This window comes from Henckelia pumila, chromosome 1, assembly GCF_033568475.1.
Source record: "Henckelia pumila isolate YLH828 chromosome 1, ASM3356847v2, whole genome shotgun sequence".
In the NCBI taxonomy this organism is placed as follows: domain Eukaryota; kingdom Viridiplantae; phylum Streptophyta; class Magnoliopsida; order Lamiales; family Gesneriaceae; genus Henckelia; species Henckelia pumila.
Genome location: NC_133120.1, coordinates 113263977 through 113288740, shown reverse-complemented (window position 1 = coordinate 113288740; position 24764 = coordinate 113263977). Strand labels below are relative to the sequence as shown.

The 24764-nt window shown below is 35.2% G+C and overlaps 1 protein-coding gene and 1 long non-coding RNA gene across 3 annotated transcripts; both read left to right on the top strand.

Moving 5' to 3' along the window:
* Nucleotides 1-11895: 11895 nt before the first annotated feature.
* LOC140872916 (uncharacterized) lies at nucleotides 11896-18912 on the top strand. The gene is made up of 13 exons (XM_073275840.1): nucleotides 11896-11918; nucleotides 12021-12071; nucleotides 12125-12329; nucleotides 12652-12741; nucleotides 12959-13327; nucleotides 13370-13562; nucleotides 13665-13714; nucleotides 13775-13913; nucleotides 14007-14273; nucleotides 14559-14642; nucleotides 14858-15697; nucleotides 15803-16088; nucleotides 18708-18912. Exons 1-13 carry the CDS (start codon nucleotides 11896-11898, stop codon nucleotides 18910-18912), a joined length of 2802 nt encoding a protein of 933 aa, XP_073131941.1.
* A 2561-nt stretch (nucleotides 18913-21473) lies between these two features.
* Nucleotides 21474-24540, top strand: LOC140875336 (uncharacterized). 2 transcript variants are annotated; one of them, XR_012148405.1, is made up of 3 exons: nucleotides 21474-21617; nucleotides 22770-23603; nucleotides 23743-24540. It is a non-coding gene; the product is annotated as an uncharacterized lncRNA (long non-coding RNA). The 2 variants fall into 2 exon arrangements; XR_012148404.1 differs by lacking the exon at nucleotides 22770-23603.
* The last annotated feature ends 224 nt before the right edge of the window (nucleotides 24541-24764 follow it).

Below are 24764 nucleotides of genomic sequence, written 5' to 3'. Positions count from 1 at the left end.
GTTTTTCACTGTAAAAAATAGTTATGATTTATGAAATAGGCTGGTTTTTGGAAATATTTGTACTACGAGGCTTGTTGTTTCAATGTTAAATTGTTAAACAACGCCGATATCAACTAGGCCTGATTCCGGGGCGTGACATTTTAGTGGTATCAGAGCCGCCAGGTTCCATAATCCGGATGGGAAGAGCTTCTTGCTAAAAAAAATAAATTTCAGTTGTGAAGCAGCCCTAGTTCAGATAGACCAGCTGGGACAATAGACCAGTTGGGAGAGAAAGAATCCGATAAGAAAAAATAGCTGGCTAATAGAATAGATTTGTTAAGAGTAATCTTATTCTAGAATGAACTTCAATTTTGTCCTTGAACGATTTATGGGATGTGCAAGTACTCCAATCAAGTTAGCTACAACCCGACACCAGTTAGCGCAAAGAACGTGGATGAAGAAGATCCAATTGAAGTATACATGCCTGAAATGCAACATACGCTTATCACCAAAAGGAGAAATTTTTAAGTCATAGATCTGCCATACAATATCTTGTGTGTTTAGCTAAGGATAAAACCAGTTAAGGATGATTCTAGTTAAGAGAAACTAAGTTAAAGAAATTTAGGTTTGAACTATCCAACAATTGGAAAATATGGTTTGGAATATATGTAGAGAAGAATTCAAATATTAGTGCTTCATCTAATAAGAATTTGGTAGGTAATCCTCATAGACAGAATTAAGAAAAGTTCAGCTAAAAGAAGCATGCCGATAAGATGGGTTTTTTTAGGAAACTTGATAGAACCAAGGTAATTAAGTAAATTGGGTTCAATTAGTAGAGATATGACAATAAGAATTTTTTTATGGAGATTAATTTTATCAAAATTCATTTTGGGTTTAAATAAGATCGGATCTTTTTTCCTCTCAATTAACCTATTAAATTGATTTCTCTTTTTATCTTGCCCAAATGTTTAGACATTGTATCTGTCTATACCATATTTTGTATACATTTTTATTTTTGTTTTCTTTCGCCTTCGATTATACATTTTGAGTAACACTTCTATTTTGTCAAGCCATCATTCATCTTGATCCAATAAGTCCGTTTGACAATATAGCCCTTTTTAGTTTTTTTGTTTCATTGTACATAAATCATTTCAGTTTTAGCTCTGATATTCATATCAAAATTTACTACTTTCCAACTTGCATTTTCTTTAGAATATATCCCTTTTGATTGTTATTATTTTACCCAACCATGTTATCCTGTCATATGATAAACTTTATACGATTATCAACCTCACCTATTTGCTAATATATATTTTCACTCATAGTCCAGATAACCCAATATTTTTTTTTCTTTCCAAATATATCCATCATCCTAATTTTATTGGTTCGATTGAGTTATTTTGGCAATTTGTTTAAGTTACAAAGTTTTATACATCATTATTCAACTAGATTTATCTCCTCACATTTGATTACGTTACCTGGTCATACCATTTGACATAGCTAATTCATTTGTTTAACCGATATGGTTAATTTTTCTGATAATTCACCTATCCGAGCTTTTCATATTTACTTCCTCGTTTATATGATAAAATCCATAACGCACCTCTATTATCCAAATCATTTTACTTAGAGGCCAAAATCATATTGATTATACTAAGTTAAATTAATTTTCATTTCTTGTCTATCATTAAGTTGTTTCAAATATCATAAATCTAGTCAATATTCTTATTGTTCCATGATGGAAAATCTATTCAATTCCCTCCATCAGTATCACTTCTAAGAGTCAAAAGTTTAGACTAGAATCCATTAATATTTTAAGTAGAGGTTAGGAAACTAGGCTACATATTAGAATTATAGTAGAAATTTTGAGAATGTTTACTCAGACTTAAGTTGGACTCATTTTGGGACGATTATTTATAATACTTGGTCGATAGAAATATTTAATATATGATTTCATATTTATAAAGAATTATTTTGGAGCTAGTATTCATTACATTATAGATAAAAATTAAAAGTCATGATTGTAGAAGTTTAAGTTAGTTTGATAATATTGGATTATAGATCGACAAAATAAATAGGTTGATATGAAGAGACGATCGTTGGAGTTTGAAGTAGGCGAAAAGGCTTATGTTAAAGTCTCACCCATGAAAGGGGTGATCCGGTTCGGAAAAACTGGGAAGTTAAACCCGAGATATGTTGGACCGTTTGAAATTTTGGACAAGGTGGGAACATTGGCATACAGGCTGGCATTATCACCAGACATGTCAAAAATTCACAATGTTTTCCATGTGTCCCGCTAAAAAAAAGTACATTCCGGACCCAAGTCATGTCCTTGAAAGTGCACCTCTTATAATCGAATGGAATCTAAATGAGGAACTTAAGTATGAAGAGGAGCCGATTCGAATTGTGGATACAAAGAACCAAGTACTGAGGAGACGGACCATACCATACGTTAAAGTGCAGTGGTCTAATCATTCTGAAAGAGAAGCCACATGAGAACTCGAAGATAAGATGCGAAAACAATACCCTTACCTTTTTGAAGAGCAACTCAACTCAAGTTTCGAGGAAGAAACTCTCAATAAGGAGGGTGGGATGTGAAGACTCAAAATTTCAGAAGCACCTCCCCAACCGATGGAATTCAAAAAGACAAGCAGCTGATTTGGGAGAGGGTGTAACAACCATAGTAATAGCCATAGTAATGGAAAATGATGGAGAATTGTAACAGCCATTGTAACATCCATGGTAATGGAGATTAATGGCTATTATGGAAGATAAATGACTATTAATAGGAGGCCTTTGGCAGCTATATGAAGCCTATAAATAGGGGATTAAGCTGATGGAAAAGAACACACAAATTCGAGCATATGCACTACCCAAGTTTCTATCTAAATCCTGAAATTTTCAGCAGCAGAGAAAACGTCATTCCCATCGCTAAAATGCATTAAATCCCATCTTCACCGTTCATTTAATACCCACAATGTTTTGAATAACATATCTAAATTTTAGCCCAATCCAACGGTTAGATATATGCAAAAGGCCTTCACAATAATACGTGGTAGATTCTAGTCGAGAAGGGAGCGACTCCAGTTCATCGACCAGAAACGGTATCAAATGACCTTAAAAGACAATCTTAACCGTTCATAATATTTCTTACATCCTTATGAACGTGAGGACCAAATTTGAGGTCGATCCGACGGTTCAATATTCCAAACATACTTCTGCAAGTTGACTGAATTTTGTTGCATACAAATCCGAAAATAAGGTAAGTGGATTTTTGTTTCTTTAAGCCATCTTTGTTTCAATTCGATGGAAATCATTGAGTCTTGTTTCTATTGGACTCTTTTTGTTAATTTTGATTCTCTAAGCATTATTCTAAGAAATCATCGAAATCTTTGTTTGAGCTTATTCTTGTTTAAAATCACCAAGTATCCGTTTCAAGTTTTGATCGTACACTGTTTGTTTTATTTCCTTTGATTTCGTTTCATGTTTTGTTCTGTAAGATTCCTTTGTTATGCAATGAGATCTTGAAATGCACTGTTAGGATTCAAATTAAGAAATGGTAAGAAAATTTCGAAAACATGATATGATAAGGCCCTGATGCGGTGGGTTATAAGTTTAAGGCCTCGTCCCCTTAGAGGAGTAACAATTAGGGACTGATCAGTAGCCAAGGATTAACGAGATGAATAACAGTGCTATGTCTAAGTTATGCTTCAGTTATGATTTGTCTTGATGCTTTGTTTCGAATTCTGTTTGTCTCATATCTTGACTCCTGTTGCGACATGTTCTGGAACATGTCTTCTTTTGAATTCGTATCATGTATATATATATTCGATATTTGTGTATACGATTGTCCCCCACTTGCTGAGTGTTTCCCAAAACACTCACCCCCTTACTTCCCTCCCCAGATACGGGCGAAAATGAGTTGGAAGATGATGAACAACACGCATTTTGGGGTTGGTGATCAAGTTCAAGATATGGAAATTCAAGAATTTATTTCAGTCTTATTTCTTACTACGTTAATTGCTTCCGCACTTGTGTTTTTCACTGTAAAAAATAGTTATGGTTTATGAAATAGACTGGTTTTTGGAAAAATTTGTACTACGAGGCTTGTTGTTTCAATGTTAAATTGTTAAACAACGCCGATGTCAACTAGGCCCGGTTCCGGGACGTGACACTGATGGGCCAGCCCTACCTCTAAAAATGAGACTCGGACCTTAGTCTTTGGTTATGGGCCTTCATTGGGCTCAAGCACTTGATGGGCCTACTCATGGGGTATCAATTATGTTTTATTAGGTGAGGTGATTAGAAATTGGAATAGACTCTAGAAAAACACCAATAAAAGTTCATTTATTTTCAATCTAGGGAAATTAAGTGAGTATTTTTTTTTTTATCTAACCTCGATCAACTATTTAAAAAAAATGACCTCCTACAATTTATTTCACATATTCTTGGGAAGATCATTTTTCAAAAAACTGATTGACCAGACCTATTTTCTCAATCTCCCATGAAATTAAGTAGAATTTAAGGAGTGCGAGCTTTAGAATTTTAAATTTTGTTCCTACACAAATTAAATTTTTTTTGCCTTCGTTTAATTCAATTATTTATTTATTTATTTTAATTTAAAACATTAAAAGGCTGAAAAAAAAAACAAGAAACAAAGAAACCCACTTCAGAATTTTATTTGGGCTTCTTAAATTTTAGATTAGAAAAGCCCATGTAAATGTAAAAGAAATAAAGGAGCCGAAGAAAAAATAGAATAATTAGAGGAGAAGTAATCAGGAAAAAACACCAAAAAGAGAAGAAAGAAAGAAACGAGAGACAAAATGGGGCTGGCTGGGGAGGAACAAATTAAGAGGGAAAACTCGATACTAATCCTTTCCTTAAATCAAAGACAAGTTTGATTCATTTCTTTCGAATCAATCGTATTTTTAACTATTCATACATTGACACGAAATTCTCTTTTTTATTATCATTTTTTATCGGACAATATATTTGTGAGTTGTGACCAAGTGAATCTGTAATGGAAAATTTTCTTCTGATATAAATCGTGTGACGCGGTTTAGATTTGTGACACATATATCATACAAATATGACGATAATTGTTTTTTGAGATTTTTCTTTTTCTTTTTTCTTTTTTCGGAAAGGGTTTTATTAGACTTGTGAAGTAATGTGAACCATGTTATAGGAGATGTCACACGGTTTGTGACAGAAGATTTATTTAATTACGCTCGTGGGGTGATTGTGATATATATGATACATTAATTCAGCCAGCTCCACGTGTTCCACGTGAGTGCATATTACTTCTTGGCCCGAAACAAGAAAATTATTTGTTTCATGATAATAAAGGATAAAAGAATCGGTTTCATGATGCAATTGTGATTGCAGACTGGTCGAACATTTATGATAATGATTATTGAACATAAAATGAAACTTAAAGAGATCTTACAAGTATATTTTGTTTGAACCGAGCTGTCGTGTTCGTGCGTGGTTTGATTGATGTGAGTTAAAGTATATTTTTTTGCTTCAATTTCAAATTTACTCATTAATCAGCCAACCTAATCATCAATTCCATGACTTTCAAATGTTTCGATATGATACACTCTCACAAATTCAAATACATCGATCCAAACATGTTTTTGTTCGAGATGTTTGTTAAAAATAACTAGAGGGATCCCAGAAAAGACTGATTCGGAAAACCAAGCCAGTGTCATGGCTTGGGGACCCCGTGCCCCGTTCACTTGTCCCAAAGTTTGGATTACTGCAAAAACTTAATTTAGGAGTATTTATATTTTGTCCTAACTTTTAATGTTTCCAATAGTTTTCTTGATAAAAAGGCATTTTCTCAGCTTAGTTCTTGTGGCCAGGCCTACAATGCAAGAACACGGCAGTAATTTAAGATTCTGCTCACAGTTCTAACTTCTAACTAGCCATCAAAGAACACGCCCGAGAAATCAATGGAACAGATTTACAAGACATCAAATTATTCGAGGGGGTGACACTTCAAAAATTCTACAGTAAAGTTATATATTCATTCATAAAATTAGATAAAATTATTTGTCGAAAAATTAGGCTATATGCCAGCAAAAAATATACATCAGCCAAAGTTTTCTCCGCAAAAAAGTTCAAGTATTTGCTCAAGCTCATGTATCTGCTCCAAAGCACGTTCCCTTTCATCCGCATCACCGGAATTCAAGCTCTGCTTCTTCTTCGATATTTGCCTCTTGATACTCATTATCTGCAGTCGTCACACGAAAATTAATTAACGATTCAAAATACACTGATACTATCATATGAACATTGAGAAAATAAGATTAAGCTACACATATATTTCCAAAAATAAAAATATAGGAAATGGAACCTTTCTGTGAGGCCATCGTGATAAGCCTTCCTTACGGCATATCTTCTTTATGGCGGATGCGCATATATTCATTTCCTTAGACGCCGCGCTGATAGGAAGATGGAAGTACTCTGCCAAATCCTTCAGTTTCAATTTCCCTGCCCTTTCCCTCTGCTCTACTCATTATGTTTTACCATTGTGAATAAAATTAGAAGACATGTGATAAAGAATAAAAATACATGGATGGTGAAAGAAAACGCGCACTTTCTTGTTGGAAAACATTATGCAAACCTGTGCAGCAATGTGACTCTTAGTTAATCTTACTCCGCTTCCCTCCTCTACTGGTTGGTTCAAACTGTCATTTTGGTTTGTATCCGTGCTTGCTGCAGCCAAAAACAAGAGCGAGCACCAACGGTATTAGATCGTCTTAGGAACAATATGTCTCGCATGTTTCGCCCTGAATCTCCAGAAAACAGATACGGATAATGTTCCATACCTTGGAAAAGGCCAGGATCATGACTGCCATATCCATCGATTCCGACGCACAATGCGTCATAAAAGCTGGACAGAGGATCTTGCAACATAATGTAACCTTCTCGTCTACGATCATCACAGTACTTGATCAAGAATTGCTTCACACAGCTCATGCTTTTATTCCAGAAACTGAAACACCATATAAAGCATATGTTATTTTATTTTATTTAGACTTGAACGCGTGAAAAAATTCCGTCTCCCTGATAAAGGGATCAGAATTCATACATAGTTTCAAACTGGGAAGCAAGGAATCTGCCAAAGCTTACTCAAACTTTTGGTACTCGTGATATTGAGAAGACATATCAGTGCTATATCTTTCTTCAATTGCATGACTGATTATCCCTAGCCGTCCGTGAATTTCGAGTTTTAACGCCTCAGTACCTACAAAAACAAGTAAGCAAATTTCACATCCTTTGCTACACACATTGAATGTGGATGGATGTTTGTTACATGAACATATATAATAAGGAAAACACTAAGATTTTGAAATGCAAAATCGAGTCCGGAAGCAAACACGAAACTCGTTTAGCAATAGATACGCACCATTGATGTGGAAAATCTCTCGAAGCATTTGGCAACAGATACAACTGTGAGTTGAAAGCGGAACCGGACTAATGGGAATTGACATTGGGTTCATATGTTGTGAATTTTCTTGAAAATAACTACAATTCCCTGTATTTTCAACATGTCCACTTTCCTCCAAATAGAATCCCTGAAAATTAGTCTCGCAATATCCGTTCTCTCGCGGATCATTCACCATGTTATCTACGAAGGAATTGAATAAAGGGTCATCGTTGTTTCCTTCAAACATTAAAAATTGTTCTGCGCTTGAAATGGCATCGGTTGTTTCTTGATTGTCTGGGTCAGTGAAAGTTGGGTCTGCCATCAGCAAGTGATAGTAACGCGGCTGCGGCGAGCGGCGGTGGGAATGGTTGCGACGCCTGGTTTGAACCAAGCGCCGCCGTGGGGATGTGTTATGATGTTTTTCTAGTGTAAGATTGGTAATAAATGAAAAGGTGCGGAGGCGGTTAACGACCGTTGATGACGAAGGCGGTTAATCTTTGTTTTTTCATTATTAAATTAAATATGAATCTTTTATTATTATTATTATTATTATTATTATTATTATTATTATTATTATTATTATTATTTAAATAAGGAATTTTTTTTCTTTTGAAAAATCTTGTAGTAAATTAATTGAAAGACAAAAGATCAAAAGTTCAAAACTTTGACATGTTTATGGGGAAGAAAGGGCAAAATCCCGGTTCAATCTTAAATGTTTGGACACATTCCTGGTTCGGTCCTAAATGTTTCAACGTTTCCGATTACGTTTTCGATTTGGTCCCAAATGTTTTCAAAAAATTTCCGGTTCAGTTCTAAATATTTTTATGTTCCCGATTTGGTCCCAAATATTTTAAAAAGTTTCCAGTTCAGTCCTAAATATTTTACGTTCAAGATTTCTTCCTAAATATTTTTCAAAAGTTATCGATTTGGTCTTTTCATCTACAAACAAAACGTGATAAAAAAAAACTTACAAACAAAAGACAAAGTTAAATATAATAATAATAATAATAATAATAATAATAATAATAATAATAATAAATGAACAAAAATTTCTTTCAAATGAAAATATAATATAAATTATGCAAAATAAAATTATAGAATAAAAAAATAATTGAACCGTGCAATCTTATAGTTAAAAACATTATCAATCACAAATAAATAAACAAATGTTTTAGCAAATAACTAGTATTACTTATTTCACAAAATATTTGAAATAAATTTGTGTTTTATTTACAACTTGTTTAATATTAAATTATATAACACTACGCGGTATTAGTTTTAACACACGAGTAGATGAAATGATCAAACCGGGAACTTTTGAGAAATATTTGGCATGAAATCGGCAATGTAAAAATATTTAGGACTGAACCGGAAACTTTTGGGAAACATTTAGGACCAAATCGGGAACGTATAAACATTTAGGACTGAACCGAGAACTTTTGAGAAACATTTAGGACCAAACCGGGTACGTTCAAACATTTAGGACTGAACCGAGAATGTGCCCAAATATTTAGGACTGAACCGGAATTTTGCCCGTTTTTTTTTATCACGTTTTGTTTGTAGATGGAAGGACCAAATCGAGAACTTTTGGAAAATATTTAGGAAGAAATCTTGAACGTAAAATATTTAGGGCTGAACTGGAAACTTATTAAAATATTTGGGACCAAACCGGGAACATAAAAACATTTAGGACTGAACCGAAATTTTTTTGAAAACATTTGGGATCAAACCGGGAACGTTGAAACATTTAGGACTGAACCGGAAATGTGTCCAAACATTTAGGACTGAACCGGGATTTTCCCCATGTTTATCGAATTAGATCAATCTGGATCGATTAAAATCTGATCTTATTTGGGTTCAATCGGAAACGGCCGGTTTAATCGATTTTGGGAAAAATTTCGGTACCTTTTAAATTTTATTCCAATCCAGTTGAATTTGACTCAATAATCACAAAAAATTATATGACACGATATCACAGATCAATTTTATGAGATTAATCTCCTATTTGATCCAATCCATGAAAAAAAATTAATTTTATGTCAAAAATATTAATTTTCATTAAAAATATGAATCGAATCGACTTATCTCACGAATTTATATCATGAAATCGTTTGACGAAAAATCTACTAGTTTTCAATAATATATTTAATTATTTTTGTTACTCTGTTTCATAAATCCAGAGTCACTTTAATAGTTTAATATAGTCTAGATCTGTTGTGATTCCGGTCGAATAATATCCTAGAATAAAATAATTAATTAAAAAAACAAAGAAACAAACATTTATCTTAGATTAGATTAAGATATGAAAAAACTTGAGATACATGAAGCGTACAACAAAATATAAAGAACATGACGAAAATAATGATATTTTTCTATGTACAAAAAAATTTCGATTTTCGTTATATCACTTAATCCATTTTTATTTTTGGTCCCATAAATTTCAAATTGTAGTTTTAATTTAAACAAGTTGGTCCCTATAATTATTTTTATTTCTTTTATATTAAAATGCTGATATGATATTAAAAAAATAATTATATAACATCAAAATTTGATGACATGACACAAGATATTAATGACATGGATATTCTATTATTTCAACGCTTCAATTAAAAAAAACTAAAAGCAATATATGAACAAGTTATATAACCATACTTTGTTTAAAAATCATCCAACTAAAATTAGACAAATAAAAAAAGTTTAGCATGGAGGTCGATATATCCATAGCTCTTCATCATGCAGGTTAGGACAACCCGTCTTTTTGGTTGGTTAAGAAATTATCAGTCAACCCATCTATTTTAGGTGGCGTAATGTCCGATCCAATATGCTCTGCAATTTTTGTGTGTAATTTAGCGGACAATGCACGCCGGCTCACAACCACTATTATGTGGGGACGGCCCATTATTTTTGTAGATTGAGAAATAGGGGCAGCCCTTGCCTGGGGCGGGCAGGGCACGCGGGGACCCCAAATATTTAAAATAATTTATTATAAATATATATTTAAATCATAATTATTATATATAATGAGGTCTAAATAATTATTTTATATTATAAATATAAATATAAATAATGAAAGCAAACATAAAACTTACGGCGCCGTATGTATTGAATTGTTATTTAATTGTCAATATTTGAGAAAATATTGTGTCAATCATGAATCTGCTTTGAAAAAGAATGAAGTGTCTGATATTGATGCTAATGATCTACTTTTATAATTACAAATGTTGCAAGATATTCTACCTTTGGAAGCCTATGAAACAAATAAATATCGGACAACCATTAAAATTTTAGAGTACGCATTGAAAAATGAAAGTTTTTCTTACGATCGTGGTTGCCTATCAAATTTTACTGACTATTCATGTGACTGTAGCATCAGCTGAGAGGAGTTTTTTCAAGTTGAAATTATTGAAATTTTATTTGAGAACCACAATGAGTTAAGAGATACTGAATGATTTAGCGACTCTGTGCATCGAAAAAGTCATATTGGAGGATATATTACACGACGACATAATTGATGACTTTGCTTCACAAAAATGCTAGAAGAGTGCTTTTTAAATAATATTGATTGTTGAATAAATAATTTTGATGAATTATGTAAAACGTTCAGTTTCTCATTTACATTTTTTTTACTTTGATCATGCTATTTCAATTTTTTTTTCATATGTATTCGACTTTTCGAACTGATGAGAAATGGGCTATATTTCAATCTTCGCTCAGGGCCTCGTTTTTCTCAGGATCGCCCCTACTAAGAAATTACCAACCTTCACCTATTTTATATAGTAGGGCATACACATTGATTTTTCAGACCTAATCCTTTTTAACATCTCTCGTTGAAAAGACCGAATAATTATTAAGAATAATTTTATCTCATGTATGAATACCCAAAATCATATTTAATCTTTCATTTACGTTGATCATCTTCAATAATAATGACAGACTTGAGCATCCAAAGGATTTCACAATATAGAAAAAATCCAGGCACTTAATTGTCATCAATTTCTCATTTCCATCCTTTTTATTTGATAATCACATTAAAATTTATCATCACATAGCTTTATTGCATGATACCAACCAATCATGGCCATATAATATAGCTATATGTTGTAATTAACTTTAGATGAACCTCTAACTCAACCCCATAATTCGTATTATCTTCGTTCTTATTCAAATGAGCTCTGGTCTAAAATCATATAATAATAATGAGTTTCCGAGTTCAATACTAAAATAATTTATTCTCTTTAAATATTATTGATGATGCCCGCGAACAAACGGGTAATCGAGTTGAGCGATTGCTCGGGTCGTTAATAAGGGCTCCGACACGTAGAAGCCAAATAATTGGGTAGTAAATACTGAAAAGAATTTTATTCCTTGAATATTTCGGCCCTTGATATAATTGATATTATTGGATTTTTCTCTCTAGACAAGATAAAATAATTGACAAATATATTATGTATATTTTGAATATCTTAAAAAATATATTTGACATGATCAAATCTATCTTGATAAGGTATATAATCGATATATTATGAGTTGATAATTATGAAGATATGATTTAAATAGATTTGATAGAGTTTTATTCCTACTTAAAAATGTTTTCTTATTCATGTAGGACTCTATCTAAGGAAACCTTCAAGACATGGATGCTAATCTATAAAAGGAGGTTTTCACGCACAAGATTAACAAGACTTCAGACGTACAATTCTCTGGGCATAGACTGAAGAATTCCATTGAAGAATTTGAAGATTCTGAAGCAAGGTTTGCAATCATCGTTGTTTCATGTCCCCGTGCTGCCGTTCGTGTTGAAGACATCATAGACAATACTGTGGAAACTGTGTTGTTGAAGATCTTTACTATGTCTTCAAATTTAGGCTACCGGAGTTGCATCTATTGTCTTTACTCTGATTTGTTTAGGATGCAAGTTTGATTTCTCAACTTGTTGAGAAATTTAGGATTTAATGACTTTTCGTAAAATCATTAGGATTATCTTTGTAAGACTGATCTTACGTTTACTAGTGATATTTAGCCCTAAGGTACCCGCACGAGTTCTCATACTCGTGCAAAATTAATTACTTGTATTTTATTTAAGCTTTAAATTTTCGCTGCACTGTGTTGTTGTTGGTGTTACAACACTAAGTACAACATTATCTATTTTACATAACAAACCATGTACACTATTTATTTCACGTGGCATCAGAGCCACCACTTGACTTTACTAAGTGAGTTCCTGGTTTGTGTTACAGGTTAGTTTTGGATACTCCGTATACAAGTGCAATTCGTCCACCTATTTTGGATGGGACAAATTACGGGCCTTGAAAACTGAAGATGAGCATGTACATTCAATTCATTGAGTCCAGAGCTTGGCAACGTGTTCTTGATGGTTGGTCACCGCCTATGAGAGATGATGATATACCCGGACCAAAGCCAAGATCACAATAGACAACCGATGAAAATATTGCGGCTATTTATAATGCAAAAGCCCTTAATGCTATGTTCACTTCAGTTGATATGAATATGTTTAATCTAATTGATACTTGTACTTGTGCAAAGGATGCTTGGAAGAAACTACAAACACACTGTGAAGGCTCGGCAAGTGTCAAGAAGACAAGGATGCGTCTCATAACTTCAAAATTTGAGAAAATGAGAATGGAGGAATCAGAGACCATCATGGAATATAATGGAAGATTGAAGAGCCTTGAAAATGAAGCATTTATTCTTGGTGATCCTATTTCGAACGAGAGACTTGTATCCAAGGTGCTTCGTTCTGTCCCCAAAAGATTTCACACCAAGGTTTGTGCTATAGATGAATCTAAAGATATTTCTATAATGGGTTTGGATGAGTTGATAAGTTCTCTTCGCACATATGAAATGGAGATGGAAGCCGAATATGACACGAAAGGTAAGTTTATTGCTTTTCAAGTATCTCATGATGTTTACAATGATTTTTCTGAAGTTCAATAGGAAGTAAAGGATTCTGATCTTGCGGAAAATTCTATTGCCTTGATCTCGAAGAAATTTACTGATTATCTCAAGGTAATGAAAAAAAAAAAGAAGGATGTGAAAAGTGCACAACGTTCGAAATTTCCTAGACTGCCTACTTCAGAGAAGCCTCAAAAACCTGCTGCTACCCGAGGACCTCGTCAAAGGTATGAAGGTAAGATTCAGTCCTCAAGTAAAAATTTTGATAATGTTCAATGCAGGGAATGTAAGGGATATGGACACTATGCATATGAGTGTATCAATCGCCTTCGAAAAGGTATGAATGTTTCTCTGAGTGATGATGATTCTGAAGAAGAACAAGAAAAGGTTGAACAGACAGATCTCATATCTTTTACTGCTTTGCTGGAAAGTAAGAAAAATTTTCAGATTAATCCACTTGATGTTGGCTCCGGTGTTGCAACACCTGGACGCAACACAGTTCAAAAATCTGTTTGTTTTGTTGCTTCTAACCTTGATAATTCTAGTGATCATGAAGAACAGGTAGCTGATGCTTATACTCTGGAAGGTATACAGAAACTCTATGAGAAGTTATACTGTGATTGGATCAAGAGGAATCAGTAGAACACAACCCTTACAAAAGATAATACTGAATTGAAAGATGCTGTGGCTAGATTGGAGGTTCTCATGAGTAAGAAAGACCTGGAATTAGGGTTGTTGAATTCGGAACTTGAAAGAGAAAAAACAACACCTAATAAATTTAATTCCAGTTCAAGCAAACTTGATTCTCTTTCGACTATGGGTAATAATGATAATTTTGGTCTTAGTTTTAAAGAAAGTGTTTTTGAAACTGATGAATCTTTCAAAACACCAATGTTTGTGAAGGAAGGTAGTGATTCCTTGAACCATCCTTCAACTTCTTCTAAAGGTAAGAAACTCATTGTTGAGAAAAATGTTTCTGTCCCAAATCCAAAACAATGAAAGCGTCCTTTTGTATGTCATTATTGTCTCAAACCTGATCGCATCAGGCCTTTTTGTCGTAAGCTTAAAAATGACTATATTTTGTGAGAATCTAAGCAGGTGTTGCCTCCCGTGTTGCCCAACACCAAGCGCAACACTGGCAAAAAATAATCCACTGCAAAGAAAGTTTGGGTACAGAAGTCTGACATTAAAAGTTTTGTTATTTATACTTCCTTGAAAGCTAACACTGCAGGAAATTGGTACTTTGACAGTGGAATCTCTCGGCACATGACAGGTTTGAAAGATCACCTCACGGACTACATCGAACAAAATGAAGGTAGAGTGACGTATGGAGGTGGTGCAAAATGAAGAATAGTTGGCAAAGGAACACTCAACGTGGAAGGATTTTCAAAGCTTCATAACGTCTTACACGTTGAAGGACTAATGCAAATTTAATTTCAATTAGTCAGCTGTGTGATGATGACTTGCATGTGAGGTTTGATAAGAATACTTGTGAAGTTTTTGATAATGCTAATCATTGTATTATGACAGGTACAAGATCAGTTGATAATTGCTACCAACTTGGTGAGGAATTGACATGTAGACACTCAAAGGTTGATGAGTTTAGTCTATGGCACCAAAAGCTTGAACATGTGAATTTCAAGATTGTAAAGAATTTGTGTAAGTTTGAAGCTGTCAGAGGTCTTCCAAATCTAAAGTCTGGTGTTCCATATGTTTGCGGTGCATGCCAAAAAGGTAAGCAAACCCGTGTGTCACACCCCATATTACAACACTGTGGGACAATACGGTGTCTTGAACTTTTGCATATGGTTTTAATGGGTCCTATGGAAGTTGAAAGTTATAGAGGTAAGAAGTATTCTTTGGTATGTGTTGATGATTTTTCTCGGTTTACATGGGTAAGATTTCTTAGAGAAAAGTCAGACACTTTTGATGTTTTCAATAAACTGTTCAACAAGAGTACTAATCTTCATGCTTTGACTGTTGCAAGGATTCGAACTGATCATTGGAAGGAATTTGAGAACTCATCTTTTTCTTCTTTGTGTGATAAGAAGGGCATCTCACAAGAGTTCTCTGCCCAAAAAACTCCTCAACAGAATGGAATTGTCGAAAGGAAGAATATGATGTTGCAGGAGATGGCTAGGGTGATGATGAGCTCAAAAAATATCTCCAAGAGATTTTGGGCAAAAGCATTGAACACAACTTGCTATATTTCTAATCGTGTCTATTTGAGAAGTGGCTCTTCGATGACTTCCTATGAAATCCTCATGGGAAAGAGGCCAAATCTCAATTATTTTCATATTTTTGGCTGTGTGTGCTATGTTTTAAATGGTAAAAATCACCTAGCAAAATTTGATTTCAAAAGTGATAAATGTTTGTTCCTTGGTTACTCTACAAATATTCGTGCATATAGGATGTATAACCTTAGGACCAGAACAATTATTGAATCTATTAATGTTGTTTTTTATGATGGTGCAGATCTCAAAAAAAAAACTGCTGAAGATAATATTGAAGGCTTGCTGGAAATTCTTCACGAAGAACATAGTGTTGTTCCGGATGTTTCCACACCAAACACAACACTGGTGCCTCCAAAAACTGTTCACGAAGAAAATTCTCAAAACAATGAGGAAACTGAGGTATCTACTGAAAAATACGTTCCAAGCAAGATACAAAAGAATCATCCATCATCACAGATTATTGGAGATGTTCATGGAACAAGGCAAACCCGAGCTAAGGACAAAGTTGACTACCGCAAGATGGTTGAGTTAGTATGCATGAGTTTTGTGTACTCACAGGTAATGCATTCCTATTTTGTTTCCAATATTGAACCCAAGAATGTTAATGATGCTTTGAATGATGAATTTTGGGTAAATGCCATGCATGAGGAACTTGAGCAGTTTGTCCGAAATGATGTGTGGTTTTTGGTTCCACCTCCTGATCATGGTAATGTCATTGGTACAAAATTGATTTTCAAAAATAAAACCGATGAATCAGGAAACATCATTAGGAACAAATCAAGGTTGGTTTCTCAAGGGTATACTCAGGTTGAGGGGGTTGATTTTGATGAGACCTTCGCTCCTGTTGCCCGCATTGAGTCGGTCCTACTATTGCTAGCTACTGCATGTCATATGGGTATAAAACTTTACCAAATGGATGTAAAGAGTGCATTTTTTAATGATATTTTAAATGAGAAAGTGTATGTGAAGCAACCCAAAGGCTTTGAGGATCCACACCACTTGGATCATGTTTACAAGTTGAAGAAGACTCTTTATGACCTGAAGCAAGCTCCACGAGCCTGGTATGGTAGGTTGATCGAGTATTTGCTCGAAATTGGCTTCAAACGAGGTGAAGTTGACAAAACTCTTTTTATTCAAAAGGCCAAAGGTGAAATTATTATTTGTCAAGTTTATGTGGATGATATTATCTTTGGTGCTTCTTTTCAAAAGCATGTTGATAGTTTTGTTGAATGCATGTCTTCTACTTTTGAAATGATATGGTAGGAGAGTTAACTTACTTTCTTGGATTGCAAGTTAAGCAATCAAGTGTTGGTATTTTTCTATGTCAAAATAAGTATGCAAAGAATTTGGTGAAAACGTTTTGCAAAGAGAATGTTAAGAACATGAAAACTCCAATGGGTTCGAGTGAAAAATTGGAAAAAGACAGTGTTGCGGCTGGTGTTGACAACACCATGTATCGCAGCATGATAGGAGTCTTTTGTATTTGATTGCTAGTCATCCTGATATCATGTTCAGTGTGTGTTTATGTGCTAGGTACCAATCTGATCCAAAGGTAACACATTTAAAAGCTATTATGAGAATTTTGAAATATGTTTCGGGTACATTGGACTTGGGTTTATGGTATACCAGGGAAACCAATACTAACCTTGTAGGTTTTAGTGATGCTGATTGGGCTGGTGATGTGAATGATAGAAAGATCACTACGGATGGGTGTTTTTATCTTGGAAATAATTTGATTTCATGGTATAGTCGTAAGCAAAATTGTGTGTCACTTTCTAATGCTGAATCAGAATATGTGGCAGCCGGAAGTTGTTGTTCACAACTTCTTTGGATGAACCAAATGATTGAAGACTATGGTTTTAAGAGTGAACCCCCCATTGTTTATTGTGATAATTTGAGTGCTATTGATATATCAAAGAATCCAGTTCAATATTCACGCACAAAACACATTGACATTCGTCATCACTTTATTCGAGATTTGGTAGAAAAATGTATGATTCGAATGAAGTTTGTTGGAACCAATAACCAATTGGCAGACATTTTTACTAAAACATTAGATCATGAGAGATTCTCAACCCTTCGGAGGTCTCTCAGCATGTGTGCATTATAATCTTTTGCATGTGTTGTCTTCGGTGTTACAACACTATCGACAACACTATTTTTTTATCATGCATATTTAGAATTTAGGTATTCTGCACTCACTCTGTTATGTGTGGTGTTTAAATCTTTGTTACAATGATTCAATTGGTGCCAAGTTTTTCTGCAAATTTTTTTTTAAGCACACTGACCCTTTTTTTCGAACTCTGACTAAACCACCAAGTAGTTGAGGGATGTACGTGTATTCCATGTTCTTGTTCCATGTGAAAGGTGGTTTCGCAAATTCAGTGTTCAGCTTTTTATCCAGTTTGTTGATCAATATCATAAATACAAACTTTATAAAAAAAATCGGAAAAAAATGGAAAAAGCTACCTAATTGAGTCCAATGAAGACTGTTCGATTAGGGTGCATGCTACCACTTCTGAAATTTTTCTCTAAATCAAGGGTAATAAAGTGTACAGGTTGCAAATACTTTTGGAAAACTTTGGTGTTGTTGATGATGTTGTCAACACGAGAGGCAACACTACACTTGTCAACATATCGTTTGCTTGTAATTGCATTTTTATTTTATGTTACACTTTGTTCAGACATAAAATAGGTCATGCATGTGCATTTTTACTAATAGGATTTTGTTTTTGGGTAAGGTTCTAAATAGACGAATTTTGATGATTTACCCTATTTACTGAAAATTGAATTTTTTTGATTGATTTTTGTTTCAGTGGAGTTAGGCTGATGTGGCGTTAATTTTGGAAGATTTGGGCTAAAATATGTATCTCGGATTATTGTCTTATTGGATTTTATCTCTTAAATCTCGGTTTAAAATTTTGGTCGTTTAGAAAAGTTACTGTTAGTAACTTGGAGAGATAAGGGATCGGGTAATTATGAGTTTGTTAGAGGGAAAATGTTACCGTTTTGTGATAGAGTTTATATATATCGTTTGTTTCATAATTATCGGGTATTATCTTCTTTTCCAAATTTTCAAACCCCGATTGAATTCTTTGCAAACCTTATCTCTCTCACACTCTCCAATCTTAATTTTCAATGGCAAGCTTTGATCCACAAGACATCCGAAGCGAGATGGGGCATAAAGAACCCGATGTTGCTGCCGGTGTTACAACACCGAAAAACCCATCTTCTGATCCTTCTCTGCCGCTTGTTTCAGTTCCCATGGAACCCGTTCCACTTGCTGTTCTCATGCCGGGTGACCCTGGGAACGCCATTGATTTGGAGAATCCCTCGGATTTCTCCGTTTGAATAGAGTTCATCCTCCTCCACCGATGGCTTGCCGATCGAAAAGACAGGCAGGATACAACCTTGATTTTGCCCATTCTAAGCGTTTTTAAAAGGGTCCTCGCATCTCCATGGCCGAAGAAGATCTAAACTCTGGTGATGATTCAGAGGATGCCGATTATGAATTTGTGGCAAGAAAGAAACCATCACCCTCTGCAACCGCCTCTGCCCCCGCTCCAACTGCTGAATATGCTTCTGAAAGAAGTGATTCGAATTCTTCTAACGAAGTTCCTCCTCCAAAGAAAGCAGATGATGAACCATACAATCCTCAAGACACTTCTTTTTCTGATGAAGATGCAACCTTGGCCCAAATTTTGGACAGCCTTAAGCAAGGAAAGGCTGCTTCTTCTGTTCCTTTCTCTGCTCATCTTTCCAATGATGAGCCTGATACTGAGATGATGGAGGAATTTGATGAGGGAAAAGCACATCAAAATACTGCCTCTTCCTCTTCTGCCGACTCTTCTGATAAGAGTGAAGATATCGGTGATGAAGAAGACTCTGAAGATATTTCCAGCATGGATGCTGATGAAGAACCTCTGGACCAAGAGAATGTTTCTACTGCTGATGCCCGTGTTGCTGTTGGTGTTGTCAACACCATAGACAACACTGTTGATGAGGACTATGACATTGATGCTGCTCATTCCCACATGTTTTACTCTGGAGAAGCTGCTGTTGTTTGGCTTTTTTTCATTCATAGAGGACTGCTGAATGAGAGAAACATTGATGTGAGCTCATATAATAGGTACAATCTCATTGATTTTCTTAAGCTCCGCAAGCTCTATTCTACTGTCATTGCTGTTGTGCCATATTGCAAAAAGGCAATTTTGGAATTTTATGCAAATCTCACCGGTTGGAGATCCAGAATTTGCTAAGTATGGACTTGTTTATCTTCGAGGAAGATTGTTTGAGTTTACTCCATTAGTGATTTATGCCCTATACTCCACTCCGGATGTTGAAGAGGGTGTTCATCCTGATATCAACTCAGTGTATCAGTTTTGACTGGTGGATTGGCAACAAGTTTCTCCGATCACTTCTCGGCAGCCAAGCTCACTTTTTTTTTATTCTACTTTGCACAAGATTTCTGTGCGTAATTGGACGCCCTCATCCAACTCCAATGTGATCACAAGACCATAGGTATTCATTCTACATGCCATAGGCACAGGCAGTGCTTTTAATTTTGGAAGGATGGTATTCCGGACAGTGATGTCGTTTGCTGATGGAGGTTTGAAATCCACCAAACTGCATTTTCCCTCCTTGATTTATGGTCTTTTGGAATCACAGGGTTTCATTCGAAATATCACTAAAGAACTCTCTGAACTCCCTGATGAGTTAAAGATCGCAGCTGCACTTCTGAAAGGAAATAGGAAGATTGATCTTCCTTGGAGTGACGTTAGTCACAATGCTGATGCTGATACTGCTGATGTTGCCCCCGGTGATGCCAACACGGGTGACAACACTGACGAACCAGTGCCTACTCCTACCCCTCTGGAATTTACCACTGCCACTATTCAGCTGCTGATGACTCGTGCTGAGGAGAAGATTGCTCAAGCACAGGAAGATATTGCCTTTTACAACATGGTCTTGGCTGATTGTCGGAGACAACTTGGCATTTATGGCCAAACAGGGGGAGATAGTGCACAAGCTGATGAAGCTGGTCCATCTAGGACTAAATATGATGAGGATGAAGCTACTGCTCAAGCGGGATCCGATAGTGATCAATTTTAGATTTTTCTTCTTCTCTCATCTTTGCTTGGTTGTTTAGTTTTGATGTTAATTTAACTATTTTGTTTGATCTAGTTATGTGCCTCAAGTGCTCTTAATCTCTTTAACTAGACTAACAACTTCTATCTCATTTATGCTCTGAATATGATTTGTAGAATCCCTAAACTCATGGCTCATATTATCCTTGGTGTTGCCAACACGAGGGACAACACTTCAGGGGGAGACTTAAAATTCAGGGAGAGAAGATGTAACACCTAAAACTTTCTCGTACGTAGACCGTATGCATAATTAGGATTATTAATAATAAATTAAATTAAAGGTTTAAATTGACTTTTATTTATCGTGATTAGATGTTTTAAATCTATTTAGAATTTTAATGAGGGTATTTTAAGAGTTATGAATTTTTGAAGTAAAATATTTGAGTGCGCAGACTGGTCAGTGGTCGACCGCGATAAAAGTTTTTATTTAAATTTTTGTCCAAGAATTTTTAAGTCTCTAAAATAATTATTTTAAGGTTTATTTTATATAAAAATTTAGGTTTTATATATATAAATATTTTAAAAGCCTATTTTTCACCTAATTGGACCATTTTAAGGACTTTTAGAATACTTTTTAAATTGGATTTTTAATTAATCCGAAAATCTACTTTATTTTGGACCAAAAATTCGGTTCTGGGCTAAGATTTATTTTTCTTGTTTTATTTATTTTCTTTCGAAGCCCAAAGCTAGTGTTTTAAGGCCCATGAACTCTTTTTTTTTAAAGTCTGATTGAAGCCCTAACACTACTTCATCTTCTTCGTTCAATCTTGTCTGAGAACGAGAACTCCTTGGCTGCTTCCTTCACTTGCACACACCTCACGAGAATCTTGTCTAAAGTTCAAGATTTTTATGAATTATCGATCGGCACGTCACCAGCTTCGTTTCTATATATTTATTTATCGGATTGAGGCATGTTCGATTTCTTTCTCCGCCCTATTTAGATCGATATATGTGTTGTGTTTGAGTTTAAAAACGTGTTCATTGCATTTGCTTTTGGATTAGTGTTTGATTTTTCTCTATTTATGCATCACAGTCATTTTTTTTTATCTCCATTCTTGCGTTTGATCCTTCGGTTTCGAGCATGGGGTTCATGTATGGTTCGAGGATTGGGGGGGCTGCTCCTCGGTTAAGGGCTAAGCTAGACTCCCGGATTGAGATTCATTGCGGCGTAGTCTGGTGTGGTTGATCAAGGGATGGTGAAGGCTCAGAGTGAGCTGGGCTTTGGGTTACTCAAATCAGGGGGTTCGGGTTTTTGGTAATGGCTATCGGCCGAGCCACGTTTGGAGGGGCTTTGAAACTGGGATGGTTCATAGAGCACCGACAGGACCTTGGGGTGGTCCTGCCGGCGCGGCTCGGGCCAGGGGTGGCCGGAGCAGGGAGATGAAAGGCTGGGAAAGGGGCTGTGCGCAGGGCGAGCGTGATGGGAGGAACGCAGGGTTGAGCTGTTGATGGGTTAAGTCCGAGTCGGGTCCGGGTCTTAGGTTGGTCCGGGTCGGGTCTAATAGGTTTAGGGTCCAAGTTTATGTTCTGGGCTTAAGTCTACTATAGGTTCCAAAGAGTTAAATTTATTACTGGGCTTAATTAATTAGTTATTATTTGGGCTTTAGTTATTAAACTGGGCTTAATTATTACTTGGGTTCAAATGAATGTTTGGACCTGAAGTATGAATGGGTTTAAGTAAGTTTATTTGGGCTTAGAAAATATTTTAGTAGGACTTAAGTTAAATAATCACTTGGGCTTAAGTTATTAACGTGGGCTTGAGAAATTAAATAAGTGTAATTGGCCAGACCTAGTTTTAAGCTTTAAGTTAAGGGGCAGCAAACTCGAACCAGCTGTGTCAAACTAAATAGTCCGTAAATATATATTTAATAGAAATATATGTAATATTTTGATATGAATATTACTTTTTTTATAAAAATAAATTAAATATATATTTACGGGCAAACCTTTTATAAAAATTGGTATTTTAATTAATGATTCATGCATATATTTTAATGTTAAGTAACATTTTAAAAAAATAATTTTTGGGAAGTTGACGTGAATTGTGGCAATTATGTTCAGGCACCTACGGATCCCCGTGTTAAGGTTGGGTGAACCTCGTCGACGCGTACGCTGGTTATAGATTGATCAATCGCTTATGTTTATGATCACATTTCACTAATATGACCCACAGTAAAGATTTTATGATCATGACATGCCATATTTATGTTATGTAATTATGATATGATTATGTTACGATTCATTATTATGCATATGATTTTACGTTCATGCATGCATTAAAATCCTCAGGTTATTTTTACATGCGTCATGTGCTTGCATGTGGTTTTATTGAGTAGTACTCGTTATGTATATTATAGAGCATGCTGGGCCTATAGGCTCACTAGATCTAAATGGTGCTGGTGAGTTTGATTTCGTAGCTGATGATGTGGTCCCGACTGGCGGCGAGGACCTCTGAGCATCCACTGCTAGCTTGCTTGCCCGTGACCATTGCAGTATTTATTTTCGCACCTTTATGAGACTATTCTGAGGATTGTATTGAACTATTTTCAGTGCATGTTTGCCACTTTACCACTCACGTTATGATTTGAGTATGTTTGGGTATTTTAAACTATGTATTTCCACATTTTGTGATACCGTATTTCGCGCGCTTGCATTTATTTTAAACTATTCAGACATTTTAAACTGCTAGAGTTCAATCAATTTATTATATATTATTTCACGTGGAATAAAATTATTTTTAGTATTGACGCATATATGTATGGGCATATATGTGGTGTTTAAATTATATAAAAAAAATCCATCGAGTTTCCGGACGTTTCAACTTGGTATCAAAGCATGGTCCTTGGAGGGTAAGCTAGCTTACTACGTGGAGCTCAGAAGTCGCATCGTCAGTCTGTGAGTTTAAATGTTTTAAGTATATGCTTATGAATGAGACTCATTAGTTAAATTTCACTGAATTTACTTTATAAGAGTTTCTTTAAGTTAAATACTTAGTTATGCAATACGGTTACGTGAAAATTTTTGGGAATTGCAGCATGGCTCCAAGATGCATTTTGAGACAGGGTGACCTCGAGGGTGCCGACCAAGGAGGTGCAGACCAGTGTGGTGATCAAAGGGAGCCACCTCCACCACCTCCACCACCGCCACCACCTCCACCGCTTTCAGCATTCGAGAGAGCTAGCGTGGTGATAGTTGTGTTTTGTTCTCATGTTTTAATGTTATTTTGTTAGTAGTTTGCATGCATTTATTTGTTTTAGTTCATGCTTTATCTTAGTTTTGTTTTTATGCATGCATTTGGCTACATAATCTACTCTCGCGTTTAATGTGTAGGAATTATCAAGTTTCATGAAGAAATCAGATTTTCTGCAAAAGTTCATGCGCTCGATCGGATATACTGCAGATCGAGCGCAGCTTCTGATGATTCAAGGCAGTAAGCAACAGATTTTTCATGCACTCGAGCGGACGAACTCATGCAATCGAGCGCGGCCGAGGAGATTGAAGAGAGAAGATCGCATATTTTTCATGCGCTCGAGCGGACGTACTCATGCGATCGAGCGCGCTAGTCTGTTCGGGAAGATTTGTTTTAATTTTGGAAACTTTGTTATTTTAGATTCTAGCTTTTATTAGGTGTTTATTCCATTTTGGAGGGATTATTATCAGACTTTGGAGATCTCGAAGGAGGCTAGGTTTTGTTCTTACAATTCTCTCTCAAGTTTTCCTCCTTTCTTTTGAATTTTTATTGAGTTTTTGATGAATCGTTGTAATTAAACTTTTATACTTGGTTGAGGGAGACGAAACCTTGATATAATTTATTCGTGAGATTTGATTTTTAGTGTTTAATTCTTTTTGAGTATCGATTTTTGATCTGTTTTATTTCATTTTTGTGTGCGATATTTTAGGATTGGACATCTTAGGATTTTGCTATACAAACTATAACTAAATTAGAATTCAAATTCGTAATTGTTTGAATTAACTAATTTGCGAAGCAACTACGTTTGATATTTTTTGCTTTTGAATTTATTAAATCGTAGGATCAACTATTGACTAGGCTAAATA

What these genes read in the sequence shown, in the direction of transcription:
- LOC140872916 (XM_073275840.1), top strand. Translation starts at nt 11,896, where the DNA reads ATGATCAAATCTATCTTGATAAG. An exon ending in TGAAAACTGAAGATGAGCAT is followed by an intron (nt 12,742 to 12,958) that starts GTACATTCAATT and finishes ACTTGTGCAAAG; the next exon opens with GATGCTTGGAAGAAACTACA. An exon ending in TCCTTCAACTTCTTCTAAAG is followed by an intron (nt 14,274 to 14,558) that starts GTAAGAAACTCA and finishes CTAACACTGCAG; the next exon opens with GAAATTGGTACTTTGACAGT.